This window comes from Gasterosteus aculeatus, chromosome 20, assembly GCF_964276395.1.
Source record: "Gasterosteus aculeatus chromosome 20, fGasAcu3.hap1.1, whole genome shotgun sequence".
In the NCBI taxonomy this organism is placed as follows: Eukaryota; Metazoa; Chordata; class Actinopteri; order Perciformes; family Gasterosteidae; genus Gasterosteus; species Gasterosteus aculeatus.
The window spans coordinates 18,247,695-18,275,594 of record NC_135707.1 but is presented as its reverse complement, the minus strand read 5'-3'; the positions used below and the strand labels follow the sequence as shown (position 1 = coordinate 18,275,594).

Below are 27,900 nucleotides of genomic sequence, written 5' to 3'. Positions count from 1 at the left end.
TTAGTTATCTGAGATTTAGATTAAATCTAGGTGTTAAATTCTGAAGGTAGATCTATTTTCATTTTCATCAGGGTTGGGCAATTAAATAAAGTTGTTCTTGTTGTCTTAATTTGCTACATAAAACAAAGCAGGGTGAACAGTGAACAAGAAATATAGCCGTTACTGAGATTTGCTAACCGTGATTGAGATGTGTGGTGACCTTGTCTGTGTTCTGAAGCTGATTTCAAGGAACTTGATGGCATATTTGGAATTTGATGCCTCGAAGACAAGACCATGGTGTCACGGGACTTACAGTATTATTTATGAGTCCATTACGACTTTTTGAAGCTAAGAATTGGGACCATGTTGTGTATTGAACAGCTTCTTTTACTGATGTTATTAATGGGCTGAATAAACAGAACGGGCGCAATGCAAATGTGTCAGTATGTGTCAGAATGGAATAGGTCGTGCTGCAGAGAGATCAAGATAAATTAAGCCCGGGGAAGACCCAGGACTAGGTGGAGAGATTATATCTCTGCACTGGCCTGGGAGCGCCTTGGGATCCCCCAGTCAGAGCTGGTAGATGTGGCCCGGGAAAGGTAAGTTTGGGGTCCCCTGCTGGAGCTGTTGCCCCCGCGACCTGACCCCGGATAAGCGGTTGAAAATGGATGGATGGATGGATTTTATTCTATGAACACTCTTGTGAAATAAAATAGGATTTGGGGAACAGTGTATCAGTGACCATGCTGCAGCGTGGGGACGAGTCAAATAAGAGGCAATACTCCCATCTAGAGTTTAGAAAGCAACACTGCCTGTGATGTTTTATGAAAATCATAACCAAATCATTAGCTACTTTGACAAGTTGAGAAGTAGTTATATGGTTGGTTATAAATGATTATGATATTAAAAAGATAAATGGGTTTTTATCCTCATGGTTGAAATGCACTTACTGTAGGTCGCTTGGATAAAAGCGTAGTTAAATGACATGAAATGTAATGTAATAAATAAAATAATACATATTTACCAAGAATAAGTGACATAAAAGCAGAAAAGGGGTTAAAAATATGAATTTTAATACATCCCTTCAAGAGTACTGTGATAGCTCTATAAACAAACGACAGGTCTGCACTGAGAAAGGGAAACCGTAAATAAATTTAGATTTAAAGCAATGTCAAGACACAATTAATGCCACTTAGGATCCACAAACAATTGCAACATTCAGAAAGATGTATCAGCAATCTCAGTCCTATTTGACTGACAGCTCATTTCACATTGTCTCTGACCGTTTAAAACCCAAAAGTAAAAAAATGACATAAGGTAGCGAGGTGTTACTTTCTGCCCGATTAGTCCACACACTGTAATGACACACATCCACCTGCTTAAAAGGCAGTTCCAGTTTGTGGAAATGTTATGTTGAGATGAGGCATTATCCAGTGCTTACATTCAATGAATTTCGATGAATCCACAGACCTGAATAGACAAAGAAGTAAATAACTTCATGAATCAGTGCAGGAAAAACAATGTTTTTGCCCATATTGCCTCTCCTTTGTTGTATCATCAAATACAACTAATTGAAAGCACCTAATTGATTTGAGTTTTAAGCTGGAAAAGCACAAACGTCAATAACAATAATAACAATAACAACAGTAACTCGTGGCTCCATTGCAATTATAAGAAAGTTGATTTTGGTATTCAAAGCAAGTGAAATGTCCGCCACTAGATGCCACTCCATGCCATTTATTGGGAGGACCAATAACTCACAAACAGGTAATCGATCAATTGCACATTTAAACCATGTTTCCTACCATGATACACAAATATTGCCCCAATATGGCATGTCTTTGTCAAAAACAGCGTACAGCCATTCATTGTTGTTTAATTTAAATACAATATCGCTTCAGCAACCTTTCCCAATCGAAAGACAACGTTTGACGTCAGAGTTGAAGGCGGCTGGCGATGCTCGTGCTGCCTTTCCGTGGTCCTCGTACAAAACCCTGAGCCTGGAGTGTTTTCCTTATATAGTGAATGCAACCTAACAAACGTGTCCAACGAGAAGACGAACAATGATTCTAACAATACTAAAAACGTGAAATGCAACAAGTTACATTTCCTTTAACAGTGAACATAATCGCCAACCAGGTGTGCAACGAGTCCCCATGGCTATCCTGGCCAACTCGGGTGGTACTGAAAACATCGACATTTTTATTCGGCACGTGAAGGCAACATCACAACCCCACCGCCGCGGCTGGGAGGACGCAACGATACCGACTAGGGCTGCCGTTACCACCGATGCGATGCCCCGTTTTACAGACGCACCCAGGGCATAGGCACCCTCTGAGTGCCGCGGTCACTTCCGTGACAGTTTGCGGTAAGCTTCAATAGAGAACACCCGTAGGAGCCAAGGCACCCGGTCGGCACCGGACTCGTGTGCTTTATGTCTACCGGAGCGAAACTGGAGAGGTAAGCTGAGCGAGCGGTACAGTAACTTTAGCCTGCTACATGCTAACTACGGCTAACCGTGTGTGACGTGAATCCGCCGTGTACTCTTACCGCCAGCCGCCTGTTACACTGCTACCTGTATTTGCGAGGAGATTATTCCTCAGCTGGGTTTGTGAATTAGCGGGGGACATTTTGACGCGGAGGACCGGAAGCTCTTCACGCCAGTCGGCTAGTAAGCTAACGTGTATTAATCAATGAACAACGAGCTAGCCCCCCGGTAACGTTAGCCTAACGCTAAGTTGTCGGTGCGACCGCCGGGCCCGACTGTCAAACTCCGCCATGGTAGCGAAAGAGCTGCCAATGCACGCGACTAAAGAAAGCATATTATTGCGATTTTTGGGAACTCGGTTTATTGTTGCGGCGTGAGGCAGTACGCCAGGACACGTTAGCCTCCTTCAGGGCAGCAGCCATCCTGTCAAAACAAGCCCTCCTCCTCCTCCTCTGTCTGGAGCTTTAATGCGCCAACGTGCACTATTAGTGCTCGCTGTGATTAAGCCAGTGGGTCGATATATGTTATTATTGTTGTTCAAATCGAGATGAAACCATAGAACTGTGTATCGTTTTATCTTTATATCTTAAGCTGTGTGAGTCAGTCAGTGTTTGTTGATGTATACTACCTGTTTCCTGTCCTGTAGGAAGTTGGAACCATGGGATTCTCCCCCCGCCGTCGATGAACTGCTCTAAGCTGGACCCACACGACTCCGCCAACCCGCCCCCGCCTGCAGTGGGGGCTCCCCTCTCCCTGTCGCCCTCTCCAGCCATGGCGGGCTTCAAGCGGGGCTACGACGGCAAGATCGCCGGCCTGTACGACCTGGACAAGACGCTGGGCCGCGGCCACTTCGCCGTGGTCAAGCTGGCGCGCCACGTGTTCACCGGAGAGAAAGTGGCGGTGAAGGTCATCGACAAGACCAAGCTGGACACCGTGGCCACGGGCCACCTGTTCCAGGAGGTCCGCTGCATGAAGCTGGTCCAGCACCCCAACATTGTGCGCCTGTACGAGGTGATAGACACCCAGACCAAGCTTTACCTCATCCTGGAGCTCGGCGACGGAGGGGATATGTTCGACTACATCATGAAACACGAGGAGGGTCTGAACGAGGAGCTCGCTAAGAAATATTTTGCCCAGATTGTCCACGCCATCTCCTACTGCCATCGGCTGCATGTGGTGCACAGGGACCTCAAGCCGGAGAACGTGGTGTTCTTCGAGAAGCAAGGCCTTGTCAAGCTCACCGACTTTGGATTCAGCAACAAGTTTCAGCCGGGGAAAAAGCTGACGACCAGTTGTGGATCTCTGGCGTACTCCGCCCCGGAAATCCTGCTGGGCGACGAGTATGATGCTCCAGCCGTAGGTATGCAAAACATGTAGGCTGGTGAATGCTAACGCAATGAGTCACTCTCTTAATTAGGAAATGGCAGCGAGATGGAGCGCATCAGCTCTTTGATTCCGCCCCCGTTTCTGACAGTCTGATGCCTTCACGCTTTGTGATCCATCGATTGTTTTAAGTTGGAAATGCCGGGCTTGCTGCCCGTGGCACTAAATCGGTGTCCAGTCCACCCATTTAATCCCTCACCCCCTGAAAAAGCACGGCCCTGTGTCCGACCGCAGGCTTCTGGCATCAAACTACACAGAACGTTCCTATTAAAGCCCAGATTGTCTTTTTTAACACGGTTGTAATGAGGACGGCGGTGTGGCCAACACCTGTCACACCTTGCTGTAACTCAATGGCGTTTATTTGGGCTGGAGTTGAACTTGTTCCGAGCGCCGAGCAGTGTGTTCCATTAGCATCATGCCGCTAACAGTACTTGACACTGATCGCTTTGCAAGCCGCCGTGGGCCATGTGCTACAAGGTCAGCTCTTCTAGCACTGATGTCAGCGGGTGTCCCATTGCACTGAATTAACTGGCTCATTGATTTTCTGCAAGGCTTGACAGAGCGCAGACAAACAGATGTGTGTCCGTCCATTTCTAATATGATATCTCCCTCAGGTAGCTTAAATGACAGCAGGAACACGGGTCTAAGTCCAGCTCTCAAATTGGGTAACGAGATGTGCCCAGTTAAGCTTGTTTTACGGCCGGTGTGATTGCTCACGGGGCGTTAATGCTGAAAGGATTCTGAAATCAGTCTCATGGGGTGTTTGTGCACATAGAAAATGCCGTCTAATTCATTCGACTAAGCATTTCATTTCCTGTTTCTGTCCTGGTTCTCACAAACTTAAAAGGTGCAGCAGAGGCAATGAGGAAACCGTTGTAACTTTTCTCATTTTCTGACCTTTACACACACACACACACACACACACACACACCTATCCTAAGTACCTTCATATACTATGTTTGACCCTGGCCTGGGAATTCGGTATATTGCTGTTCAGTATTGCTCTTTGAGCAACTGTGTCCCACCAACCTCAAAAAAGTCAATCTCACCAAGAACTAGACCTAAAAGAGAAATGTAATTTCTGAAGTCCAGTTACCATTTAGGGAAAGACTCATAAAACAGATTTTCTTCCTCCTCTGTGAACAACGCAAATGCTGTGACCAACATTCCAAGCGGACTGCAAAGACACTCTGGGTCCCTCGCTGAATCCCTGCTGCTGTCAGGGGACGATGCCTCTTATTTAATGACCCGTTCTTCAAAAGCGTCCCGGGTTCAAGTTGGTTGCGGGCCGTCCTCTCGGTCGGGTATCGAGCCTCCAGGATGGGCTTCGTTGTCAAAGGCGTACATGCTCCAGGCCATACGTGGCCCCTCCAACGGTAGAGGTCAACGTCCGAGAGTTCGAGTCCTCATTCCAACGGGATCTGTGCATCGAGCCGCCGCGTCTTTTCTTCCCCCTCGCGACTTTGTGGCGTGCGGCCGGTTGCGCCGAAAGGCCGCGTTGACGGCCGTTGCATGTACGCGGCTCCCGTTTGTGGGGGCCGTCGTTGTGCACTCGGCAGAGAGGGGCTACTTCCTGGCTGTGCAGTTGTTGTGGTGCTGAGAGGGCTTGAAGCCCCCAATGGCCCCGTTCTCTGTGCTCCTGCAGCACTGGACCATCCGGGTTTGATACAGAGCCTTTAAAAAACACAGATTTTTGATACCACAGGAAATCGTTGACAACATCGAGGGCATAACGTTTTAGCAGTGTATCCTGCAAGGTGTGTGTGTGTGTCCTATTTGAGTATTCTAGTGATCCCATTGAGTGATTGGATCACAAATACTTTGTCTTTCATGGAACTATGATTATTTGTCCAGATTAAAAATGTATGTATGTATGTGGAGCCGCTGGTCTCTCCGCTGGGCCTCTACTTCCTGTGGACTGGAATTACGGTTGGAGGAAGCGTTCCAGCCTCTGGTGGGTGGAGCACCTGGGTGGAGCATCTGGGGCACACTCTCCTGGAAGGAGATGGTGTACATTTTTAGATCTGGTGAACTTTGACAGCAAAATGTATTAAGATATTTTGAAGAGCTGTCTGTTCTGGTCAACATTGTAATCAAGCACCTTGTGTTTGGCTTCCTGGCTGCTGTTTTGAAGCAATAAATGGTAAATGCACTGTACTCGTTTAGCGCTTTTCTAGTCTTCCGACCACTCAAAGCGCTTTAACACTACATGACATTCACCCATTCACACCCGTTCATACACTGATGACAGGAGAACCACACACAGAGCACCTGCCCATCAGTCACTAACATCCACACACTGTAGTCGCAGCCACAGGAGCCATGTCGGGGTTAAGTGTCTTGCCCAAGGACACATCGACATGCGGGTCAGCAGGACCGGGTTTGTGGATGGACCATCAAATGATGGCACTGGTGAAAACGGCACGAATAAACGTCATGCTGTTTTCACTTGATCTATGAAACTATATACAGAGAAGTATTTGGACGGTCAAACATTTATTTTGCAATTTTTCCTGAAGCCGTTAACATTTGTTGAACAGTGGACAGCTTTAATTTAATAAATAAAAACAACAAGTTAACAGTTAAGGTATTGCAGCCGTTTTTACAGTCATCCCCCTTTTCAGAGGCTCAGAATAATATTTGATAAACTAATATGATATGGCTAATCCTTATACTATTATAATATATGGGTTATGAATACTTTCAGTCAATGGTGGCACATTTTGTAAAACGGTGTCGGAGCTCAATAAGTCGCAATGTTTGAGTATAAAAAAAGTTGATTGTGAGAATTTTAAAAAAGCCTATATGTTTGGTAGCTGTAAAGCTTACATGTGTTTTGTGTTGGTCCATATTTTTTTATTATTACTTTAACAGCTCCGGGATGTTCAAATAGCAACGTCTTTCAGATGTTTTGCTCTGTAAATTTCTTAGTTCTGTTTTTGAATGTTTTTTAAAACGCTGTTTAACGGGAAGGTGCATTCATCTGGTTAGTTCTGTTTTTGAATTAAAACAAACTAACTAAAAGAATGAATTGATTATTAAAAGCCCCCGCCCTAATATCCTAATATTCGTGGGCCTGTAGATCCCAGTCATGTGACACAGGAGGCTCACAGGAGGCTCACAGGAGGCCTTGTATGGCCCTGCTGGCTTATGAGAGAACATCCAATGGAAACCAAAAGAGACAGAGTGTGACACTTGTGTGAGTGTTATCATGCTGAGCCTCAATGTTTATGCGTGTGTATCTGCCCCGGTGGGTCTGCGTGATGTCGCGTGTTCAAAGGGAAGCCGGCGCACAGCAGTGCTACGAGCCAGCGGTTCGGTGCTTCTGTGACTGCAATGAATGAATGAATGAATGAATGAATGAATGCACGCTGCAGTGGAATGAGGCGCTGTGTGCTCCTCTATGTCTCTAGGTTGGGTTGTGGGTGCAGCACAAAGCCGATCCCACACCTCCGGGTGCCTTTATTTATCGTTGAGTGCATTTCGCTTGGTGCCCGAGGTTTTTCGTTGTGAGCCGCCAGGATGGAAAGATGTGCGTGCACGCACACATGTACGCATGCACCTTCTCGTTAAACAGCGTTCCACTATTTTCCATCCAAATAAGCATGTGTGGCATAAATCAGCATGTCAGACTGACGAGGAGCTTCGTGGGAGAAACTGGTTGAAACATTTCGTCACTCGGGTCCTTTGTTTCAGTACACTTTGCCAACCGGAATGCTCTGCTGGTGCTTTTCACACTGACTGAAATGTCAAGTGTCATCTTTAAAAAAGTTGTATTATTTTAGCTTTATTAGCTAATCCTAGACGTAAGCGTAAAACAATGTTAGCTTTTTGGCACCTCGGTTTTGAAATGAATAAATATAGCAATTCTTTGTTTTGAGCCATTATTCCCAGCTAATGCTCGTACCGGCCCGATACGTTACATACATACGATACATCAATATCTGTTTTAATGTTTTACCATGTTAATGGGATGACCATCGTCACCTCTTTGTCGTGCACTTAACCATCGGACATCCTTTGTATACATTGTCTCAAACCTTTTGATCACTGGAACTCTGATTGCTATGAGCAGTTTCCACTCTGTGGCTGTGAAGAACCCTTTGACAACAGAAGTCCAGTCCTGCTGCACGGTGATCCTCACCCTTGGTTCTCTCTCCGGTCCCCTTCTTAGGGGCTGAGCACGTCTGCAACCACGGTTCCATTAATAGTTTCAGTCGTTGCAATTCCCTTCATTGGCCACGATGGAAGTGCAGTGAAACTGTGATTAGAATTACTGAATAGTGTTCCGGTCTTAATTAAGTGGCTGAGAAACTGTGGGCCTGTGAAGTTGGTTAAACTGCAGAGCGACGTGTGTGTGTGTCCGTCCCGTGAGGAGAAGAAGCCCTGCAGTGAAGCTCCATCTCGAGGGGGATGTGGGAACGCCAGATCAAATTCAAACCGACGTCATCAACGAAGCACTTTGTTCTGCTTCCTAGTTGCAGCTCAAACTGGTTTGATTTCATACAAACCACACAGCCCCCCCGATATAATGGTAGGGGAAACTCTGGGCTCTTCATGGGTACGCCTGACTGGATTTCATAAGAAAAGAGCAGACGGTTGAACACAGTGCAGGGAGCCCCTGTGGCCGTCGTTTTTCCCTTTTGCAACCATTGTTGAAAAGTTACCAAACGTGGAATGGGAACGAGTGACGTAGCGACGGCGCTTTGTGGTCACAAGACAGCCCCGCCCTAAACGCACGCCCTGCTTTATGGTCTATATGACTGTCTGGACCATCATGCGCTATTGAAAAAGACCTGAAACTAGAGATTAAGACCATAAAGCCACGTTTACAATGTTTACTGAGGGAATAACTCTGCGAGAAGTAGAGTCAGTTTCTCATGAACTTGTATGCAACCAGAAGGAGTCGCCCCTGATGGTGAGTGCACATCACACATCAGCATCGCTCTTCCCAACTTCGGATTGCCTCCTTTTTATTACACTTATGTGTGTTTCCGGTGATACATGGTAAAACCTGTGACCTGACTAACAAACAAAAGTGAGTGAGTGATTTCCAGGGCCGGGGAAGGATTGAGGCCTACTTAGGAGCTGTTACCGAGAGAGCAAACGGTCAGCTGTCAGTCAGTTTGCTGCGGATTAGACAAAGCTCTGCATGCTCCAGAGGGACACACAGGGACACGGAGCAGTGGGGTGACAGGTGTTTGGGAACTCTGTGCACTCGGCCTGGAGACATGAGGACGTTCTCTGTCCCTGCTGCTGGACCTCGTTCCACATTATTAACAGGCAATGTTTCCTGAATTGGAGTGAGAAGCGCTCTTTTTGATGTGTGTCTTAAAGGTCTTTTGCCATCTCTCCCCCTCCCTGAGAAGCTCAGAGTGCAGGCTCATAGTCATAGACTCGTGGTGGGGGAAAAGCACAGGCCGCTGTGCGGGGCAGTAAGTTCGCGTCGCCATGCGCTGTAGTCAGGATCAACTTGAGGCCGGGCTGCGTCTCGGCTTTGAGGTTGGCTTCACTGAGAATGCTGTTCAACTGGTTTAGAATCACAAACACGACAGCGTGTGGAAAGTTCGTGGAGGTACAACTTCAACGTTAATAAGATCTGGCCAGATTACCAGCTTTCTACAGCTGCTTGTTTTAACAGCAGTGACTATGTGTACAACATGTTGACATCAGCATCTTATACGGTATAGATTGGCCTCCAGCTCGGGACAAAACTCTGACAGGTGTCTTCATGGAAAACAGCCAACACTTGCGCTTGCTGGGTTCCTGTTACTGGGGACTCCAGATATCACCAAGCCATGTCTCGATCACATTTCTACTTTGTTGTGAGCCACACAAAGCACACGCAGGTCACATGGCCCTGTCACCGGTTAGTGGATCGGCCTGAATGAGCCGGATTTGTCGCCAGCGTTTGTGCGTGTTTGTGCGATTCCTTACACAGAGCATTCGTCTCTCTGTGGCTTTGCGTTTCCTGTCCTCCCTCCGCGACTACGTTCTAGTTTTCCGCCCACTCAAAGTGCTTTCAACCTACATTTCATCATTCAACGGCGAGACAAGGTTCTCCCTCCCCATCAGGGCTCTAAACAGCATTCACACGGTAGCTACTGGAACCACGTGGGGATCAACATGGACTGGAGACATGGACACATAGAGAATGACCCGGGTGCTTCTCACTGGTGACCTGCAGCTGCCTGCCGGTCTATGAGAGCGGAGCGACCGCATGCAGAGCAGGAGGGCAGGTTTACAACTTTCAAATGAACTGATTGAATGCATTTATATTTATGGGACCGTAGCAGCAACAGACCAATAAGCTGACTGCAAAGCGCTGGACGATACCCGAGTAGCACCAGCAGGGGTAATGCTGCGCCCGAGTAGCGTGCTGCAGGACACGGACAAGTCACGCGCGTCGTCGATGGCCGGCCCAAAGCGCCGGGGCCTAAGCTGTAAGTCAGCGCGCTCGTGGTGCAGCTCGTCGGCCCGATCTGCAACAGTGCTCGCCAGAATGCGCGTGCGTTTCTGGCTGTCGGACAGGACTCGAGGAAGAGCTTGTGAGTAATTATGTACTCGTTGGTTAATTAGATCTTGGAGTCATTTTCTTAATGGTGTGCCCTAGTTTGCTGTCACCGGAGGGCTGATGGGAATAGAGTTTTCATCCAAACTTTAGCCTAAAAATAGATGTTGATGAGACGCCACTTGGGTCTGTGAATAACTGTTGCACACGTGGTTGCTTCCTGACAGACTTGGTAACGCTGGTTTTTGGCCCCCTACTCGCTACTTTGGTCCAATTAGATGTAGAGTTACGACGATGACGGGGTTCGCCCATTTACTGTAGAAAAGAAAAACTCCTTGCGAGAGAAGAAAAAAAAAATGATGAGGGAATGTTTGATTTGCGCGTGGACCTCATTCGCGCTCTCGTATTTTGACATTGATCTGCCTTCATAATATTGTAACAGAACTCTGTTTTAAGTTGGCCCGGGCTGCACCAGCTCTCTGTTTTAGGAGCCAACCGCTGTCTCCTGGTGTCCTCAGCAGTCTCTGAGATGTCCTCACGATCACTTTTGGACCCTGTTCCACCGATCACTTTACATCATAACAAGAAGCAGCAAAAGCAGAGCATTGAATGCAGAAAAAGTGAGTCATGGAGTGAGAAAGAAGTGCTGAATGGAGGCTGAGAAATAGGCCGTGCTGTTCTTTGAAGTTGTGATTTTAAAGCGGGGATTTTGTGCCCTCAGAATTCACGGTGACGGTCACGCGCCGACAGACGCACGCTCGCAGCAGTCATGTTTACACGGGCTGCAGCGCAGTTAGCACATGGAGACGCCTCGGGGGGGAACCAGCCGATGCTGGTTTGGTCTCCTCCGAGGACCCGACTGCTCTTTGTCTTCTTGGGTTATTCGTTCCAGGGACTTGCTGCCATCACCAATTGAGGACGGGCAACATTTTGGAAAGCCTAAAGTGAAACCGACAGCGTAATACATTTTGTATTTTTGTAACCGTGTTTAGCTCGACGGTTTCCTCTGCTGCTTCTCAGACAAAACAAGCAATCTCAGAATGCCAAATGGGATTTAGCCGTCACTGCAACAACAATTGGGGCGAGCGAGCAATTAGGAAAGAAACTGTCAGCCGATTAATTGATAATGAAACAGATCTCGGCTGCACCAACACACACACACACACACACACACACACACACACACACACACACACACACCACTGATGAGGACTGGATGATACGGACTCATTGATGGTGACCGTGTGCAGCGCTCCCATAATGCCACAGTAGACCTGCAGTCTCCTGCACATGGAGCGCTGCATGTCTGTCTGTGACATCTGACAGCTGTCACCCTGAGGGCTCTCTGCGCTCTCATCCACCTGCCACTAGTGTGTGTGTGTGTGTGTGTGTGTGTGTGTGTGTTAATAAGTAATAACGTTAAAGCCAGTGGTTAGTTTAATTCTGCTGCTCTCCCAACTCACTGGAACATTTCAATCCACTCCTACATAGAAGATGGCTGTAAATAGTTATTTTAGTAACTTACTTTGTGACCCTGTCGCTAAGTAACCATGACGATACCTTAGTGGATTCAATTCTGATGCACAGTGATGCAGAAAGTGCAAATGATCATTGGGATGTGGGTTTTAAAACCCACATCCCAATGATCATTTGCATTTGCATTTCTTCATGTAATTATAAATAAGCCGGTAAACTACGGCTGAGGCTCCACCTTGACAGAAGAAATTAACATGTTGACAACCTGACCCAAAGAGACGTCTAATCATTTCCCATTTCACGGCTGACCGTGGAGAGGAATTCCTGATCACTTGTTTAATTGTATTAAGGCTTTAAAGTTGAGCACGATTAAAGGCCGGTGCCACCTCGGGGCGCTCCACCTACGGTCCAACCCATCATCCACGTGCTGAAGTCTGTGTGGGAATACAATACAATCAGCTCCCTTTATCTGCATCGGCATTGTTGAGAGAGCAAGGCAGTAAAACATCGGCTCTATATTTAAATTTGACTTATTAGCGTAAAATAGACCACAACGTAATTTTAAAAGTTCCACTTTTATATCGGTAGCTTGACAATGCTCCATGACACGTCCCCGCGCACAAATATATGAAGGATGCTCCACACAACGGGTGGGCAGTGAGGTGCTAATGCTGCAGCACGTTGCTGTAGTCCTTCTGGGAGCTTTTTAGCTATGGATTTCTTTCCTGCTGCCCTCAGAGCCAGACAGCCACGAACATCAGGAGCAAAACAGATGTTCACGACAGGCAGATGAGAGTATTCATTCAAAACAAAAAATTCATGGCATTTACACTTAATTAGACTGAGCGTTAGACTGACGCTGTGAGGGCAACGGGACAGAGTCGGGATGTTCTGAGTGATCAAAGAGTTCTTGATGTTTATCTGACGGTCGCACAACACAAACAGATTGCTTGGCCTGCTGGGAGAAATGATCATTGCATCTGTAGCTTGATTAACGTCTCTGCGGATTGTTGTTGTGGATACATACTGTATTATGTTTTCTGGCTACGTTGGTTTCTTTGTAGCTTTATCAGCCAATTCAAGTGTCTCCGACCGGCTTTCTCTAAACTGACCAGAGGTGACTCCTCTGTTTGTATAGAAGTATGAAAAGATGACTACTTCTCTCTCGATTTATTCCCTCAGTGAACATTGTCAACCGTGACCTGACCACTAGTAAACGATGATATATTATTGTGATGCGACGGGTCAGTGGAGGGCCGCTCGGTACCCAGCTGCCCGGCCAGAAAGTCAAGTGATTTTCATGTGCCAGTTTGTCCTGAGTCAGGCCCCAGATGGACCAGCGGCTGACCCGTCCACTAGGCGGCTTGTGCGGATGTTCGGCGTAGCGGCCACCGCTGTCCCCCTCAGCGAGACACAACTGGTGACTGGAGGGCAGGCGAGGGACGGACGCTGTGGGTCTCCACCTCTCAGTATCTTTGTGGCTTCCGGCTGAATCTGGTTTGAAGTCAGATATGTTTCCCGTGTAGCGGTTTGTACTTTCACATATCCACTTTATTTCGGTGTTCTTGCCTTCGGGTGTGAAGGATGCACCTCAACAAATTCTCCCCTGACAAAGGAGTCCCAGGAAGTTCTGCGAAATGCAAATTTGATATCTCCTCAGGACGTGCAGTCAGCTGCAGTGTGATATGCACTACAGCGTAGCTTGGACGGTCCGTTGCTGCTCGCAGGAGCTGCCTCCACGGTCTCTATGACAACAGGCAGGCCGGCGTCAGCGCAGGTTGGAGGACAGTTGGTAGGGGTCCAAACATATTGCACCGGTTGTTCCATCAACTTTGGGTCCATTAGCTTGAGCTTTATTTAAACTGATGTATTTAGACAAAATATCCAAAGGGCAAATTGATGTATTTAGACAAAATATCCAAAGGGCAAATTGATGTATTTAGACAGCGAGCCGCTGGGCCCAATGCCCTTTTTTACCATTTTCCCCACGCTCAGAAACAAAATGCCAACTGAGTCAAGCAGAGAAGAGGAACTCTGTGAACACACACCATCTTGCTCACGGAGACTCTGCTCTCACAAGACAAGCCGGACCGCTTCCTGGTGCACGCTGCATCTGGTGCTTATACCGCCGCGAGGACACGGGTACATGGGAAAACACGCCTCAGGGACATCTCCCCTCCCGGGGAGATGTTGGCTGAGACAAAGGAGCCATGGAGTGGTCGACCGTGATGGTGGAGCACAGGTGTGAAATACAAACCAAGCCCATTTGGGTCAATACAGCGAAGCTTTTTGTTAGAAACTAATGCTCCTCTGTAAGCACGCGCTTTAGTCTAGCTCACTGCACTCCACTCTCACTTATTGGAATCACATTTTGAGACCTCAGACCTGCGGCGCTGGCGCCGGGCCTGAGCATAGCCAAGACTGGCGGAAAGCAATTCACTCTCTGCAATTAAACGTTTAGTCGCTTTTTTGAGGGGGGGGTTCGTGCTTCATCACCCAACCACATTGATTGTTGAGGGTATTCGTGCAATTGAGCTTAATTGGAACGCAGAATCCTCCTCATAGTGATTACATCAGAGCTGCCAGTATTTGACTGGAGCCAATGAGTTTGTTTTTCTTCAGCCAGAGGCTGTAGATCACCGCTGAACACGCGTCCACGGATGTTGGCACGTGGTTGTCTGGGTATATAAGTACTTTAGTTTGTTTAGAAGTAGTACTTGCCTCTGTGTCCGCTGGCACTACATTCTGTAAGTAGTGACAGGGAGGCGTTTGCTGTCGTGGCTACATGCCGGAGGCCGCGCTTAGGTTGGTTCACACTGTTGTAACAAGGTGTGTGTGCGCGTGTATGTCTGCATGTTGACAGTCTGTTTTCTCAGGATGCAACTGGCCCTGCGTATACGCACACTTGAATTAGGCTCACATTTGCACAGGAAAATTGACTTGACATTCGTCACACTGTTGGCGCACCCGCCCGTGTTAGCGTGACAGAGAGAGCGCTGACTTCCGATGAAATGTGAACGCGACAGCTTCTCCGTTCCAGCTGTGAGCGGACAGAATTAGCTTAAAATGCCACGGGAGAAAGCGGACGGGGAGGAACCGATGGTCTCCCGTCTTTTCCATCGCAGTCGCCCTCTCTGAGCGCAGGAGGAGAGGAGAGCGCGTCTGTAGCAGCAGTCTTTGCCTCTGGGTTTTACGCTTGAACAGATGACATAATTCACAGCCCGAATAATAAGCGCGCACACTGATCCACACACCCACAAAGTCTGAACCGGGGATCGGTCGGACTAAATGGGTTCAACGCCACACGTTGTCATTCACACACTGATGACTGGAGCCACCACACACCTGCTCATGAGGAACTAGCGTTCACACCATTCACAGGGGCCGGTCGCAGTGCAGCGTCTTACCAATCGCCCTGAATAATAGCAATTTGTCGGTAACACCTGGAGGGAACGGTTTTATGCCTCATTTAAGCTCCGCCCAGATCTGCATTCAAGCAAAGCCTGATCCTACGAACTGACATCATTTGCGTTTGCCTACACGGTTTAGATAATCCATGATCACTCACAACAAACCCACATTTACACTTTGGGAACGCAGATGTTTCATCTGAATCAACTTTTTCACTTGTTTACTTCGAGATCATTAAAATGTTCTTTTTTTTTTTATAGATTTCACAGGTATGTTGGACAGAACTGCAACATCCGGTCATTAAAAAAGTACCATAAGTCCTAATGTGTCTGAAGTGAGATGTTCCTAGCAGCGTATTAATAGACTTATATTCTTAATAGAATTAATAGACTGATAATTCCTATAATGTTGACAGGGTTTCAAATCCCGAAGGAAGAACGTGGTATTCCACAAATGTTTGTCATGTGTGTACGTTGTTTGATTCAAAACGCTGCAACGATGAACCGGTCCGTCAGCACACCTGTACTCAGACTGCGTTTGGTTCCCTGTGCCTCAGACATCTGGAGCCTCGGCGTGATCCTGTTCATGTTGGTGTGTGGCCAGCCGCCCTTCCAGGAAGCAAACGACAGCGAGACTCTCACCATGATCATGGACTGTAAATACACCGTGCCGGCCCACGTCTCCAGCGCCTGCAAAGAGTGAGTGACACGCCCACAGCATTCACACAGCGCCGCGTATGATAAGATACCAGATCTGAGTTGATAAGCCGGTTTCAAATTTCCGTATTCTTCACACGGCTTCATACCGGCGCATCCCACAACCACTGCTGCCGCTCATCGCCGAGGCCGCAGCGGCCGTAGCTACTTGTCTCACGCGTGTCGCAGCATCAACATGCCAACACGCTACCAAGCTAACTCACCGGCCAAAATACCGTGATTTGAATCTGCAGCCATACCCCCCCCCCCCTCTCTCCTTAGTAAACATTGTAAATGTGACTTTGTGGTCTTAATCTCTAGGTTCAAGTCTTCTTAATAGAGCGTGATTTAGCAATTGATTTAGTAAATGATGTCCCTTGGCTGTGATTGACAGGTTGGAGTTGTCTGGTGAGATGTTCTGGATTTTTGTCTTTCACTCCTTTGTTCTCCCAAGAAATTCCTGATTCCATTCACAGTAGCTCCACCCTCTCATGTCATTGTTTGCTGTCATAACCCTCCGATCAGTGCAGCATTTAAAGTGATCTTCCCACCTGTGGAGCTCGACCCAGTTTGTTCCAGTAGCTGAGCAGTTGGAGCAGGCCAGCTGCAGAGCAGCACAGTGCAGCTGCACACAGTAAAAACACCAGGCCAGCGGCCAGAGGGAGCGATGGGGCAGATAAATCAGTGGCATCGTAATCTGCCATGTGAGTTGGTAAATCCCTAATTCATAATGCAGGTGTTGAAGCGCTGCGGCTTCCAACATGTGGCCAGAATGAATCAAAGTATTCTGGTGCCACACTCAAAAAGCGGACCCTTGTGTGTCCGCACTTTACCTCATTTATACCTTACTTGGTATCTTCGCATTACATTTAGTAGCTCAGACAAAAAAAAAAGAAAAAGAAAACTGTTGCACATATCGTGTTTATGAATGTGGATCCGATCAGACAGATGTTTTAAAAAGTCAGGAGAAGCTGGTGTTCGCTTTGGGAGATCGAGGCCGTGGGGAAATGAGCAGTAGTCACAGGCAGCGGCATCAGAGTCCGTATCAGGGCCGGTTCCGTCTCCCACATTGTCTGAGTATTTTTAGACACAGGAAATAAAGGCTCATTTCCGGCGGGTCCGATAGAGACGCCACTGAGTTGAAGTGCTAAGCTGAAGCAGCTGTGATCAATCTGATGGGCTATTTGTCGCCTGCTGTGTCGGCAGCGTTCCTCCCGGGGGGGGGGGGTTAATCTACACGTGTCACAGGTCTGGGGGAGTTTGATGCTGCGGCGCTACATTTACGTGGCTTCACCTGGCTCTCCATGATGTGAAAATAAGGCGAGCACGGCCTGGTTTCAGTTACCGAAGGGGGACTCGACGAACGACACCGGGGGGGGGGCCGGCACTGCAGAGACAACACGGTTTGTGTATCTTAAGAGAAGTAAAGGCTTTCAAACGGTCTCGGTTTTCCACCTAAAGGTCACAGTTTGTCCTCGCTGGTCATTTTGTTTTGAAGGACTCACACTCTGGATAAATTCTCGTCAGGGCCACGTTTTTGTGTCCTGGCTGCCGCTTTTCTCTACCCGAGTGTTTGTGATTGTGCCTCGGCTCTACGTGAGCGGATGTCTCTCTACTCTCGTCCCGGGGGGACGCGCCTCAATTCACTCATTATTCCCCCGCTCGCACACGCGATGCCACGCTATCCTCCTTGCTTTTTTGTCATCCTTGATTTGAATCTCTGGGGATTAGACTCTATAAAAACAATGTTTGTTGTGCACCCCTCTCCTCTAGACACCCCCCTGCTCCCCCCCCCTCGCCGCCCCCCCACCACAATTCCAAACTATTTGTGCTCTTGTTTCCAAAACAGAACACGGTGTTCCGTCGCTTCCTGTCGTCCCCCTACAAACCACACGGGACGGCACACAAGCACTCGGCCCCCTCCTCCGTATTTAGTCTCGCACACATCAGAGATTCAGTCGCTCCATTGCCAGCCCAAACCCGTTGTTCCACCACCCAGCCTGTTTTGGTGCCAAGTTTGCCTGCGTGGCTGTGAAGCAGCGTGCGCGCGGCGACACCAGCGGGCGGTCTGTTGCTTGTAAGACGCGGTGCGTCGCGGCGTGTGGCGACACTTTCCCTTTGTGTCTCCAGCTTCTGTGGCGTCGCTCAGAGAGGCTGAGATGTGTGTCGCACTTGTGTTAATCAAGATGGTACTTTTCATAAAAACCCTGGGGGGCAATGGAAGACCACCTGCGAAGGACAGAACATGACTGACTTGACTCATATACATATCTACATATCTATAGATATCGATAAATGGTCAACAAAACATACCCGACTCAACGTTGGCGAGTCTTTTAAGTAAACAAGTCCTCTTGCTTGTTGATTTCATTTTGAAACAGGAAGTGAGCAAGTTGGCCTTCTTTTGAAATAATAGTTAGTTTGGCGCCTGTTTAGTGCAAACCGCTCTGTAGCAGCGCTTAAACAATAAGCTACAGACCACCAGCATCACTTCCATACGAACGCATACATGCCATGTCAGTCAGAGTTTGTCCAAACAACTCGGTAGCACTGCAGGGACGGCCGCCATCAGGGCCGACTCCAGATACTGCCCCCCCCCCCCCTCCTCCTCAGGGAGCCCGACCCGCTCTGACTAATCCGCAGCATGACTGACAGCCCGCTGAGCGCTGCTCGGCCCCGCCTCTTATCCTCCATCCCGTGGTCCTCTGCCAGCACGGCGCGAAACACACCCGAGGATCGGACGCAGTTGGCAACAAGAGAAAATGGATTCAGTGAATCCCAAAATGAGAGACGGGCGGCTCGGTCGCCAGGGCTCCTCCGCTATCGTCTGTCCGTGGGTGGGTTTGGGTCCACAACCAGCCGCGTGTCGTACTGTGGGGTTCGGGTCAACCTGCGGTACCAGTTAACGGACAGATTTGTGCATGTTAAAAACCCTCATGAAATCTTTTCCATTTCAATCTTATTACCCCCACCCCCCCCCCGTCTGTCCGTCATCTAGCTGTCTTGTTATGCAGATGACAAAGATGGCTTACCTCTGGATGATGCCCCCCCCCCCCCCCCCCCCATTAATATTAATATTAGTCTTCCCACTAGACTCCATATCCCATCTAATGCTATTAAATTGCAATCTAAGCTTTCAACTGTGTCATTTGTGTGGATTTTAAGCTGCCAGCTGACCAGCTGTAGTTCCACATCCTCAGCTCTGTCCCCCCCAGTCTGTCTCCATCTGCTCTGTATCCACACCGACTGGCCGGGTCGCACTCCAACAAGTCCCGGTCCAGCTGAAACGGGGGCCACGAGTCTCGTTAAATGGCTTGAAGTGAATTAAAGCGGAAACTGTGCTCCTTTCTCGTGCGTGGTCGGGCCGCTGCTCGCCAGAGGAGGACCTGGTCGCTCCGCGGTGCTCGGGTGTCACTACTGCGTGTGCTCTCGATACTGTGTCACAAACGCTGCCATTTACCGGTCTGAAAGCCTGTCTAAAATCAGAAAATCTACATTTGAGTATTAATTCTGCCAATCGAAGTGTTTGCACATATTTATTTACAGTTAATCATAATCATCTACCAAAATGTCTTGATAGCTCAGAGAGAACCAGAAGTACCAGAAGCATCGCTCTGAAACACCTGTAGGCCTTCTCAGTACTTCACTCCCTGACAGACACGAACCTTGCAGCAGTGTTTTAATGGACCGGGTCGCATTTAGGATGCTCGGGTTAAGTTTGACACGGTCTCCAGCAGACACTTGTTTCCGCAACTGCAAAGGCAGTGAAACTGTCAGTTTCAGGAGTCTCATTCATATCATGTTGACAAGTGGGAGTTTTGCTTCCTTTTACCCGCACAACCAATCCTCTGGAAAAAAAATTCCGATCAGAGGGACTGCAGGAAGAGTTGCGCTCTGTTAAGGTGCCAGAGGGGCCCCGCAGTCAGCTGTCAGTCGCTGTGACATCCTTCAGCCAGCGGAGCAGGGGGGGCACCTCAAGCACCTGGGAAGCAGTTGTTAAACACGGGTACTTCCCAGCATGCTCCTGGGGTCCTCAAGACGAAGGCGTCGCTCGTGCTGTGAAATGATTAGACAGAATTTCTGTGTCCCCTCGAATCCAGCCGCATTTCTAAGTGTGTCCTCTCTCCCTCTTCTCTCCTCGTGCCCGTCCTCCCGTCTCCTCGCGGCTCTAGTCTGATCGACAGCATGCTTCAGAGGGACCCCAAGCGACGGGCCTCCCTGGAGGAGATTGAGAACGACGCCTGGCTGCAGGGGGTCGACCCGTCCCCGGCCACCAAGTACAACACCCCCCTGGTGTCACACAAGAACCTGTCGGAGGAGGAACACAACAGCATCATCCAGCGCATGGTGCTCGGGGACATCGCCGACCGAGAGGCCATAGTGGAGTGAGTGTCTGCCTGCTGCACACACACACACACACACACACACACACACACACACACACACACAGTGTGGCCGTTAATGCTGCTCTCCCTCCTCGGCCCCTTGCCAGGTGTATTAAAGCGTGACGGCCTCAAACGGAACTGCAGCTGTTTTCATGGTCGGTCAAAACGGCTCATGAAGGTTCTTTCATTTTGACATTAAAATCACCCAAACTTTGGATTGCGAGGAAGGAGTAGAGCGGAGGCCATGGTGCATGTTTGCTCGTGATGGAGGATAATTATCCACGAGTTCTAAGACCAAAACGCAATTTATGTTAAATCAGAAGTAATTGGTTGAAATGCAGGTGGTAAACTGCGAGGTCTATGCAGATGAGACCGGTTATTATCTGTAGTGGATGTGTGCAGACCAAGCAGGGCACATCACACACGCTATCCAGTAGAAATATGCAGTTCTACTTGGATTCAGCTCTCGTGTGTACGCGACTCACCAGCTGAGGGGCATGTAGGTCACAGAGGGCTCTAAAAGGCTGTTTATCTGTTTAAAATCTGACACTGTCAGCAGCGTGTAATCACACGGCAGCACGATCAACAGCTCCGTCCTGAACAAACACAAATCATCTGGTGACACCAGCTGTAAATGAAGTTCACACACATGAGTCTGTGAGAGCTGCAGCCCGCTTACAGCCACCTGCGATTACTTTGATAGCGTGTTGCACAACATACCGATACTAGCAAGGTTCGACAGTTCATGCAGGCTCACACTTGTATGAAGATAGAAAGTACAGATGCTTGGAATGTAAAAACACATGAATAATCATGAAACACTTCGGGCCTCATGGTTTTCTGTTTCCCCTTAAAGGCTCTAATAACACATTTCTTTCCCCGAGGAGCGTCAGCGTGTTCAACTTATGGAGACTTCTGTCTTTGGAGCCTCGCATCAGATGTGATGGTTTTACCCCCGAATCAGTCCACTTTGAAGAAGGGACACATCTTATTTTGAAATGGTTCAATATCCCATTTAGAAAATCGGTATTTTCAGAATTTCCCCGACCCGTCTGAACCCGTTTGTCGAGTCGACGTGCTCCATTTGCACCCGTCTCTCCCCCCTCACTCTACCACTAACACGTATTTCCGTCTTCACACTAACGGGGAGTGTTCAAACCGTACCCCCCCCCACGGAGCATCACTCTGTGATGGATCTGTGTCAGTGTGAGGGGGTGGTGCTACATTGTCTCCTCCTGCACACATTGTGTGACACAAAGAGTCTTCTCAGAGGTTCTCATTCACTGTCGGCTTCAGAGCGGCAGTATTAACGCACAATGCCCCCGGCCTGCCACTCAAACAGCTGTGCCCCCCCTCCCTCCCTCGATTGAAAGAAGAGCTGGAACCACATTTCTTCATAAAAGGAAGGTGAAATTCTGAAAGTTCCCGTTCTGCGAGTGTTTCACATGTACGTGCTGCTCGAGGGCTTTCGTCAGCGGGGGACTTGGAAGTGTGAGTTTACACTCATGGCAAACTACATCAGCAGCTAATTGGTGATAGATTTATTTTTTTAAAGGTGTTTTTCACAAACATTAAGAAAACGGTCTACTTCTAAAGAAGCAGCGTGAGTCCCTGTTAAGTGTTTGAAGCTTCTCTCCAGTTATGGCATCTAAAGGCCACTATTCTACAATCTACGACATTTTGTCCAGTATTTCTTTTATACATTTGACACTGGAGCAGTGTCCGCATATAATAATATATTAATATAACAAACCAAAAGCAGTTGGTGTACTAAACCAGTCATCATGACCTGGTCACCACGTGTGAACCAACAGAAATATGCTGAGTGATTTATTGGACCCATAACGTGTTACGACCGCTCAGCGGTAATAACTGTAACGTTCCATAAATGTTCTCTCTCTTCCAGCGTGTACGGCTGCTGGGGGCAGGAGTGCCATTGATATGCAGAGGGGAGGCTTCCTGTAGAAATAGAACTATGCCTCTTTTTACTCCTCGGAGTGCTTCACAAGAATATTTTCTGATGAATCGACATCTGAACAAGGCGACAACAAGGCCTGTGCTGAAACCGATTTGGAAGTGTCCTAAACCTGCATTCTCTCTACTGGCCAGCAGGGGGCGACAACTGCGGTTGCAAAATGAATTTAAATGTAAAGTCTGAGAAAATGACCCCTATATGTATTCCCCCAGTAAACATTGTAAACATGAGATAAACGTCCCAATCGCTATAGTTCAAAGTCTTCTTCAATACGGCATGATTCATTTTCTAAATGATGGTCCATGTAGAGTGAATGTGGCGACGCGGCGCAGGAGTAGAGAACCCCGAGTGTCCCTGAGACACCAAACCCCGGACTGCTCCCTGGGGCAGCCATGCGTTAGAAATGCAATGCAAGTCGCTTTGGATAAAAGCGTCCGCTAAATGACCTGTAATGTAATGAATTATATCATAAAGCAGCGTGTGCTCTAGGGCGGGGCTACCTTGTGATTGACATGTAGATACCCTACCACAGCTGTACACAACATCAATCCACCGTCCAAATAAAAAAAAGCTGAGCTGCCTGCTAGGATGTAGAAGCGTTACTCTTATGAATGGTCTCATCCAGCACTCGTCTGATGTTTGTATTATTATCATTGTTACCACCTTGCTAGACTGCTCATCCCTCCACCCACCTCATGTTTTCCATTTGTAATCGTTGTGATCGTGTTGTTTCAGAGCCCTGGAGACCAACAAGTACAACCATATCACCGCCACGTACTACCTGCTGGCCGAGAGGATCCTGCGGGAGAAGCAGGAGAAGGAGGTGCAGACTCGCTCCTCCAGCCCCAGCAACATCAAGGCCGTGTTCAGGTGAAGCAGCGCGCTTGTATTTGAGCCAGAGGGCGACCTTCCTCGTGCTCAGAGCTTTCCATCACTGCTCGGATTTATTCCCTCAGTAATCATTGTCACCACGAGTTTGTGTCCGGCTCCGCCTGCATGGAGCACACAGAGAGGGGGGTCACCTCATTCACTAAAGCGTTACACAGAGGAGTCATGAATGTAGAATCTAAGAGGATGCGTCGCAGTCCGGACTTCAGCTCTCCAAGTACTCCACTCTGCTTCCTTGCCAAGCATTGTTCCTCCCCCAGGACGGTGCACTGTTCTAAAAGGAACAGGAACAAATAAGGAAGTGAGGAGGCTTCAGAGGCACAGCTGTGGTGGTGAAACAAATCTGAGAAGAATCCGCCAGGGTTTCGTGTTTCCTCCATTATATTCTTGGAGGAATGGTTGAAGCTGCAAGGAGTGACGGACGGGTCCTTGAATCCACCGCGCTCACGTAGTTTAATATTTTTTTCAAGCTTTATGCCATTTTTAAAGATCACACAAATTTGAGAATAGACATTAATCTCTGGGATGAGTTTGGTCTTTTACAAACTTTACAAAAGGATAAAATAAGCAAAGAATTGGGTAAAAATGCAGATATTCCACGATTACCTGCAGCGCCCCCTATTGTTCAAATATTATAAAAAATTAGGGTGTGTGCAATTTTTTACCATTTTGGTGACAAAGTAATTTGGAAGTTATGTGTCTTGCCTGATTAAGCCCCTTGTTCCATAACTTCTCTAAACAATGAGATCCACACAATGTTTTGTGACAATCTGCACAGAGTTTACAAGAGGAGTTTTTTTTAGAGCACCTGTGTGCTAAATTTCAAGTCAATGGGACATCGGGGGGGGGGAAATGGCCTAGTGGGCGCTGTGGAGACGTTTCTTTATACCCAAATTAGTGACCCGCAAACAATGCTGGCCTCTGTTTCATCAGTCCAAAGGAACAATGTGGGTTTTATGACTGTTTACATGCTGCATATCAACGGGCTTCTTCTCTGCTGGTTTGGGCCCAATGGTCTATAGTTGTGTGACCTACAACTTATTAATAATAAGTAATAAATGGATGAAATACCCCCCTCCGTTATAACGCTGCAGGCAGTCGTGGCCCACCCGAGTGGACATGCACCAGGACATCGAGGACAGCCTGGCAGCGTCCTCCATCTCCCACGCCGGCGGCCCCCAGTCCCCGGCCCGCAGCGCCGAGAACCTGCTCAACGGACACCGCTCCAAAGGCCTGACGGAGCTGGGGCGGCGCGGTGAGGAGGCCATGGTGACCGACTCCCCGGGTCAGCCGGCTCAGGTACCCCCCCCCCACATACACACACACCTCCTTTTTTCACTGTTTCTACATCCTGTACCCAGCGGCTTCCTTTCTCACTTTTAAACGCTTCCTTCAGGGAGCCTGTGCTGCTGCCTCGGGGCCCACTCCCATGTCCGGATCCGGTCCCAGCCGGGCCCCCGCGCCATCCACCTCTGGAGGAGCCAAGCAGCGCCCCTTCCTGTTCAGGTGGGAGTCAGCGGTGTTGTTATTCATGTTTATGACGAGTAGATATCACAGAACCAGAGAACCGATTGTCTGCTCTCATCCATTCTCAGGGTCATGGAGGATGAGGAGGAGGAAGAGCGGAACCCGCCCCCCCTCCCGACCCAGGTGGTCCTGAGGCGCAAGCCCGCCTCCATCACCAACCGCCTCACCTCCAGGAAGAGCGCCCCCGTGCTCAACCAGATTTTCGAGGAGGAGGGGGAGTCGGACGACGACTTCGACATGGACGTGGGCCTGCCGCCCAAACTCAGCCGCCTCAAGATGAACATGGCCGCCTCCACGTCGCCGGGGCCCACGCAGAAGCGCTACCACCGCCGCAAGAGCCAAGGCCGGGGGTCGTCGTGCTCGAGCTCGGAGACGAGCGACGACGACTCGGAGAGCCACCGCCGGCGCCTGGACAAGGACTCGGGCTTCGGCTACGGATGGAACAGGAGGGACAGCAGCGAGGGGCCGCCCGGCAGCTCGGGGGGCAACGGGGGAGGCAGCAGCGCCGGGCAGGGCAAGCCGCCCGGAGAGGGAGGCGGGGCCTCCGCTCCGGACAGGGGGAGTCCTCCGGGAGGGGATGATAATGGGGGAGGAGGTGGAGGAGGCGGGGGAGGAGGGGGCGGCAAAGGGCAAGACAGCCCCTCCAGCTGTTGTAACAACAGCAGCACCAGCGCCCCCTCCCTCGGCTCCCTGCCGCGCTCGTCCCGCGCGGCGAGCCGCGCCACCGAGCTGGTGGAAAGCCTGAAGCTGATGAGCCTGGTCCTCAGCTCCCAGCTGCAGCATCAGCGCGGGGGCCGGGGGGGGCGAGGAGGCGGAGGGGGGAAGTTCATCATAGACCCTCGCGGCCCCCCAGCGGGCAGCGTGAAAATCCAAGAGAAATCCGCCTGGCGGATGTGCATCGGCTCCCCTGGGAGCCTGGACACCATCACCCTCCCCACCACCGTCGCCCTGCCTCGCACACACCACCACCCCCACCACCACCACCGCAAAGCGCCGCCGCACGCCAGGGACGCTCACAGCCACCTGAGCGCTCTTAAGAGCGGCGTTCTTCAACTACCTCTGTGTGAGAAGACCATCTCCGTCAACATCCGGCGGGGGGGGGGCTCCAGGGACGGCCTGCTCTGCAGCTCGGCTCCGCCCAGCTGCTGCCAGGTCATCTGACGCGGCTCCGTCCCTCAGCACGTCGGAGCCGAGCGACGCCCCCCGGCCCCGCCTCCAGCTTCCTGTCGACAGGTGGATGTGGGGAGGAGCCGCGGCTTCAGGACGCTTTGGTTTGATGGAAAACGCAACGCTACGAGTACCGCCGGGGGTTTATGAGTTAAGGTTGTAAAGTTTGGAACAGGTCATTGTAATAATCCAAGAATAGTTAAAATGTCAAACTCACATTTCTTATGAAAAAAGTAATATTTTAAGTTGCACCTTTTGAGAAGAAAGTCTGAATATTTCAACTTTCTAGAAAGGTTCTGACTTAATTCCACAAATATGACCCATTTGTCATATTTATATTTACAACTTTACTACCATACTTGATGACATTTGTATTGTTGAAATATTTCCCCTGTTAACAGCCCTCATGTGGTACTCGTACTATACTGTGGTTCAAATGAACTATTGGAACATTTTCAGTGCTTTACTGTAGCAGGCAGCTGACCCCCCCCCCCCCCCCCCCTCCCCTTATAGCCGGATTATAACGTGGACTGCGGTTTTATTCTGAATCCATTCAGCAAGTTTTTAATTTTTAGATCCACGTCGCACTTCGACAATCCGTTCAATAGCGTCAAACCATGGCTCCTTTGTGGGCGGGGCTCTTTCCTCGGTGGGGGGGGGTTGTGGTGCACTCCTGGTAGCGACATCATGCATCAACTACTGCTGACCACATGTCTAACACGAGCTCTTCCTGTCCCCCCATGTCTCAGTCCCACCTGCACCCACGTGTCCCCCAAAGCTTACTGTGCACGTGGGCGCAGCGTGCGCACTATGTATATATAAAGTATGTCGAAAAGTAAAGTTTATTTTTTAAAAATGTGTACATTTTTGTTCGCCGCAATCTGCTGCTTGAAAAGTGTGTGTGTGTGTGTGTGTGTGTGTGAGAGAGAGACAAATGAAAAGAATCAAAAGAATCGAGCTCATGACTTCTCTAAAGGAGCCGGCGATGGAGGGACGGCAGTAAACTCCTCGCTGTGCTGCAGCTGTACAGAAACCTTTTTATTAGGTTCTGCTTTTTGTTTTTTTAATTCCAGACGTGTGCAGCCTCAAAACAACCACGTGGGACTGAACAGAAAAAAAAGGATATCTCTGTGTCTCCGTTCGTCGGTCGTGTCCCAGTTGTTCTTTTTAAAAACCAAATGTAAATGTTTGTAAATGCGGTGAGGAGCTGTCATGTGACCCGGCCTTCTGATAGATAGTACTACTGTAAAGAAAAACCTACGCCTGTTCATCCTGTCAGGTCGTCCTACTCCGCTGTATCCAGGGGAACGACGTGCATGTGTTTCAATGTCTGACATTCAGTGACACGGGGGGGCGTTCAAATGTTACTGGACCAAAAAGCAGCAGGGAGGAAAAAAAAAGTTGAAACCGGCAGAAATAAGTGTATTATTCTGTAGTTGACACCTGTCGTCAGAAGTTGCATATAGCTATGGTAATATCAAAAATAAAATGTGGAATACTGTCTCACACGTCGTCTCGTCTGTTCTTTTTTCCAGCGAGGGGGCGTGGCCACATGTTGGCAGACAAACACTACAATATGTCATTGATTTCAATTTGTGCTTTTCAAGTTGTTCTCATGTATTTTCTGTAAGCGTGATCTAAAATTCAGTTAAAAAAGCAGTGTTTTCTACACGTGTGTGTGGGATTTTTTTCATATACACGATGTATAAATGAGGAACATCCCCATATTATCAGCTTCACTGTCTTCAGTGTTTGTAGGTGATCTGCAGCCCGTAGACGGGCGGAGGAGCCGCTGTCGCACAAAGTGCTCTTCAGGTCAGTGGTTGGCCGATGCCCCCCCCCCCCCCCCCCCCCCCCCCCCCTCCTAACCGCCGACCCCTCGCTGACGTCACCTGGTAAGTGTTTGAGGCGGAGGGCTTCAGTGGAAATGGCTTGTATGCATGCTTGACAACGACCACCGGATGACGGGTGGTGTCTCGTGGGACGTCCTCCCACATCTGTCTAAGGGCTCAGCG

The 27,900-nt window shown here is 49.1% G+C and overlaps 1 protein-coding gene across 1 annotated transcript; it reads left to right on the top strand.

Moving 5' to 3' along the window:
• Nucleotides 1-2,077: 2,077 nt before the first annotated feature.
• Nucleotides 2,078-27,391, top strand: snrka (SNF related kinase a). The gene is made up of 8 exons (XM_040164213.2): nucleotides 2,078-2,439; nucleotides 3,114-3,827; nucleotides 15,805-15,946; nucleotides 20,116-20,328; nucleotides 23,039-23,173; nucleotides 24,286-24,490; nucleotides 24,588-24,697; nucleotides 24,787-27,391. The coding sequence occupies exons 2-8, from the start codon at nucleotides 3,149-3,151 to the stop codon at nucleotides 25,877-25,879; spliced, it is 2,577 nt and encodes an 858-aa protein (XP_040020147.2). The 5' UTR covers nucleotides 2,078-2,439; nucleotides 3,114-3,148; the 3' UTR covers nucleotides 25,880-27,391.
• The last annotated feature ends 509 nt before the right edge of the window (nucleotides 27,392-27,900 follow it).

What these genes read in the sequence shown, in the direction of transcription:
- snrka (XM_040164213.2), top strand. Translation starts at nt 3,149, where the DNA reads ATGAACTGCTCTAAGCTGGACCCACACGACTCCGCCAACCCGCCCCCG. An exon ending in AACATCAAGGCCGTGTTCAG is followed by an intron (nt 23,174 to 24,285) that starts GTGAAGCAGCGC and finishes ATAACGCTGCAG; the next exon opens with GCAGTCGTGGCCCACCCGAG. An exon ending in CCCCGGGTCAGCCGGCTCAG is followed by an intron (nt 24,491 to 24,587) that starts GTACCCCCCCCC and finishes CGCTTCCTTCAG; the next exon opens with GGAGCCTGTGCTGCTGCCTC.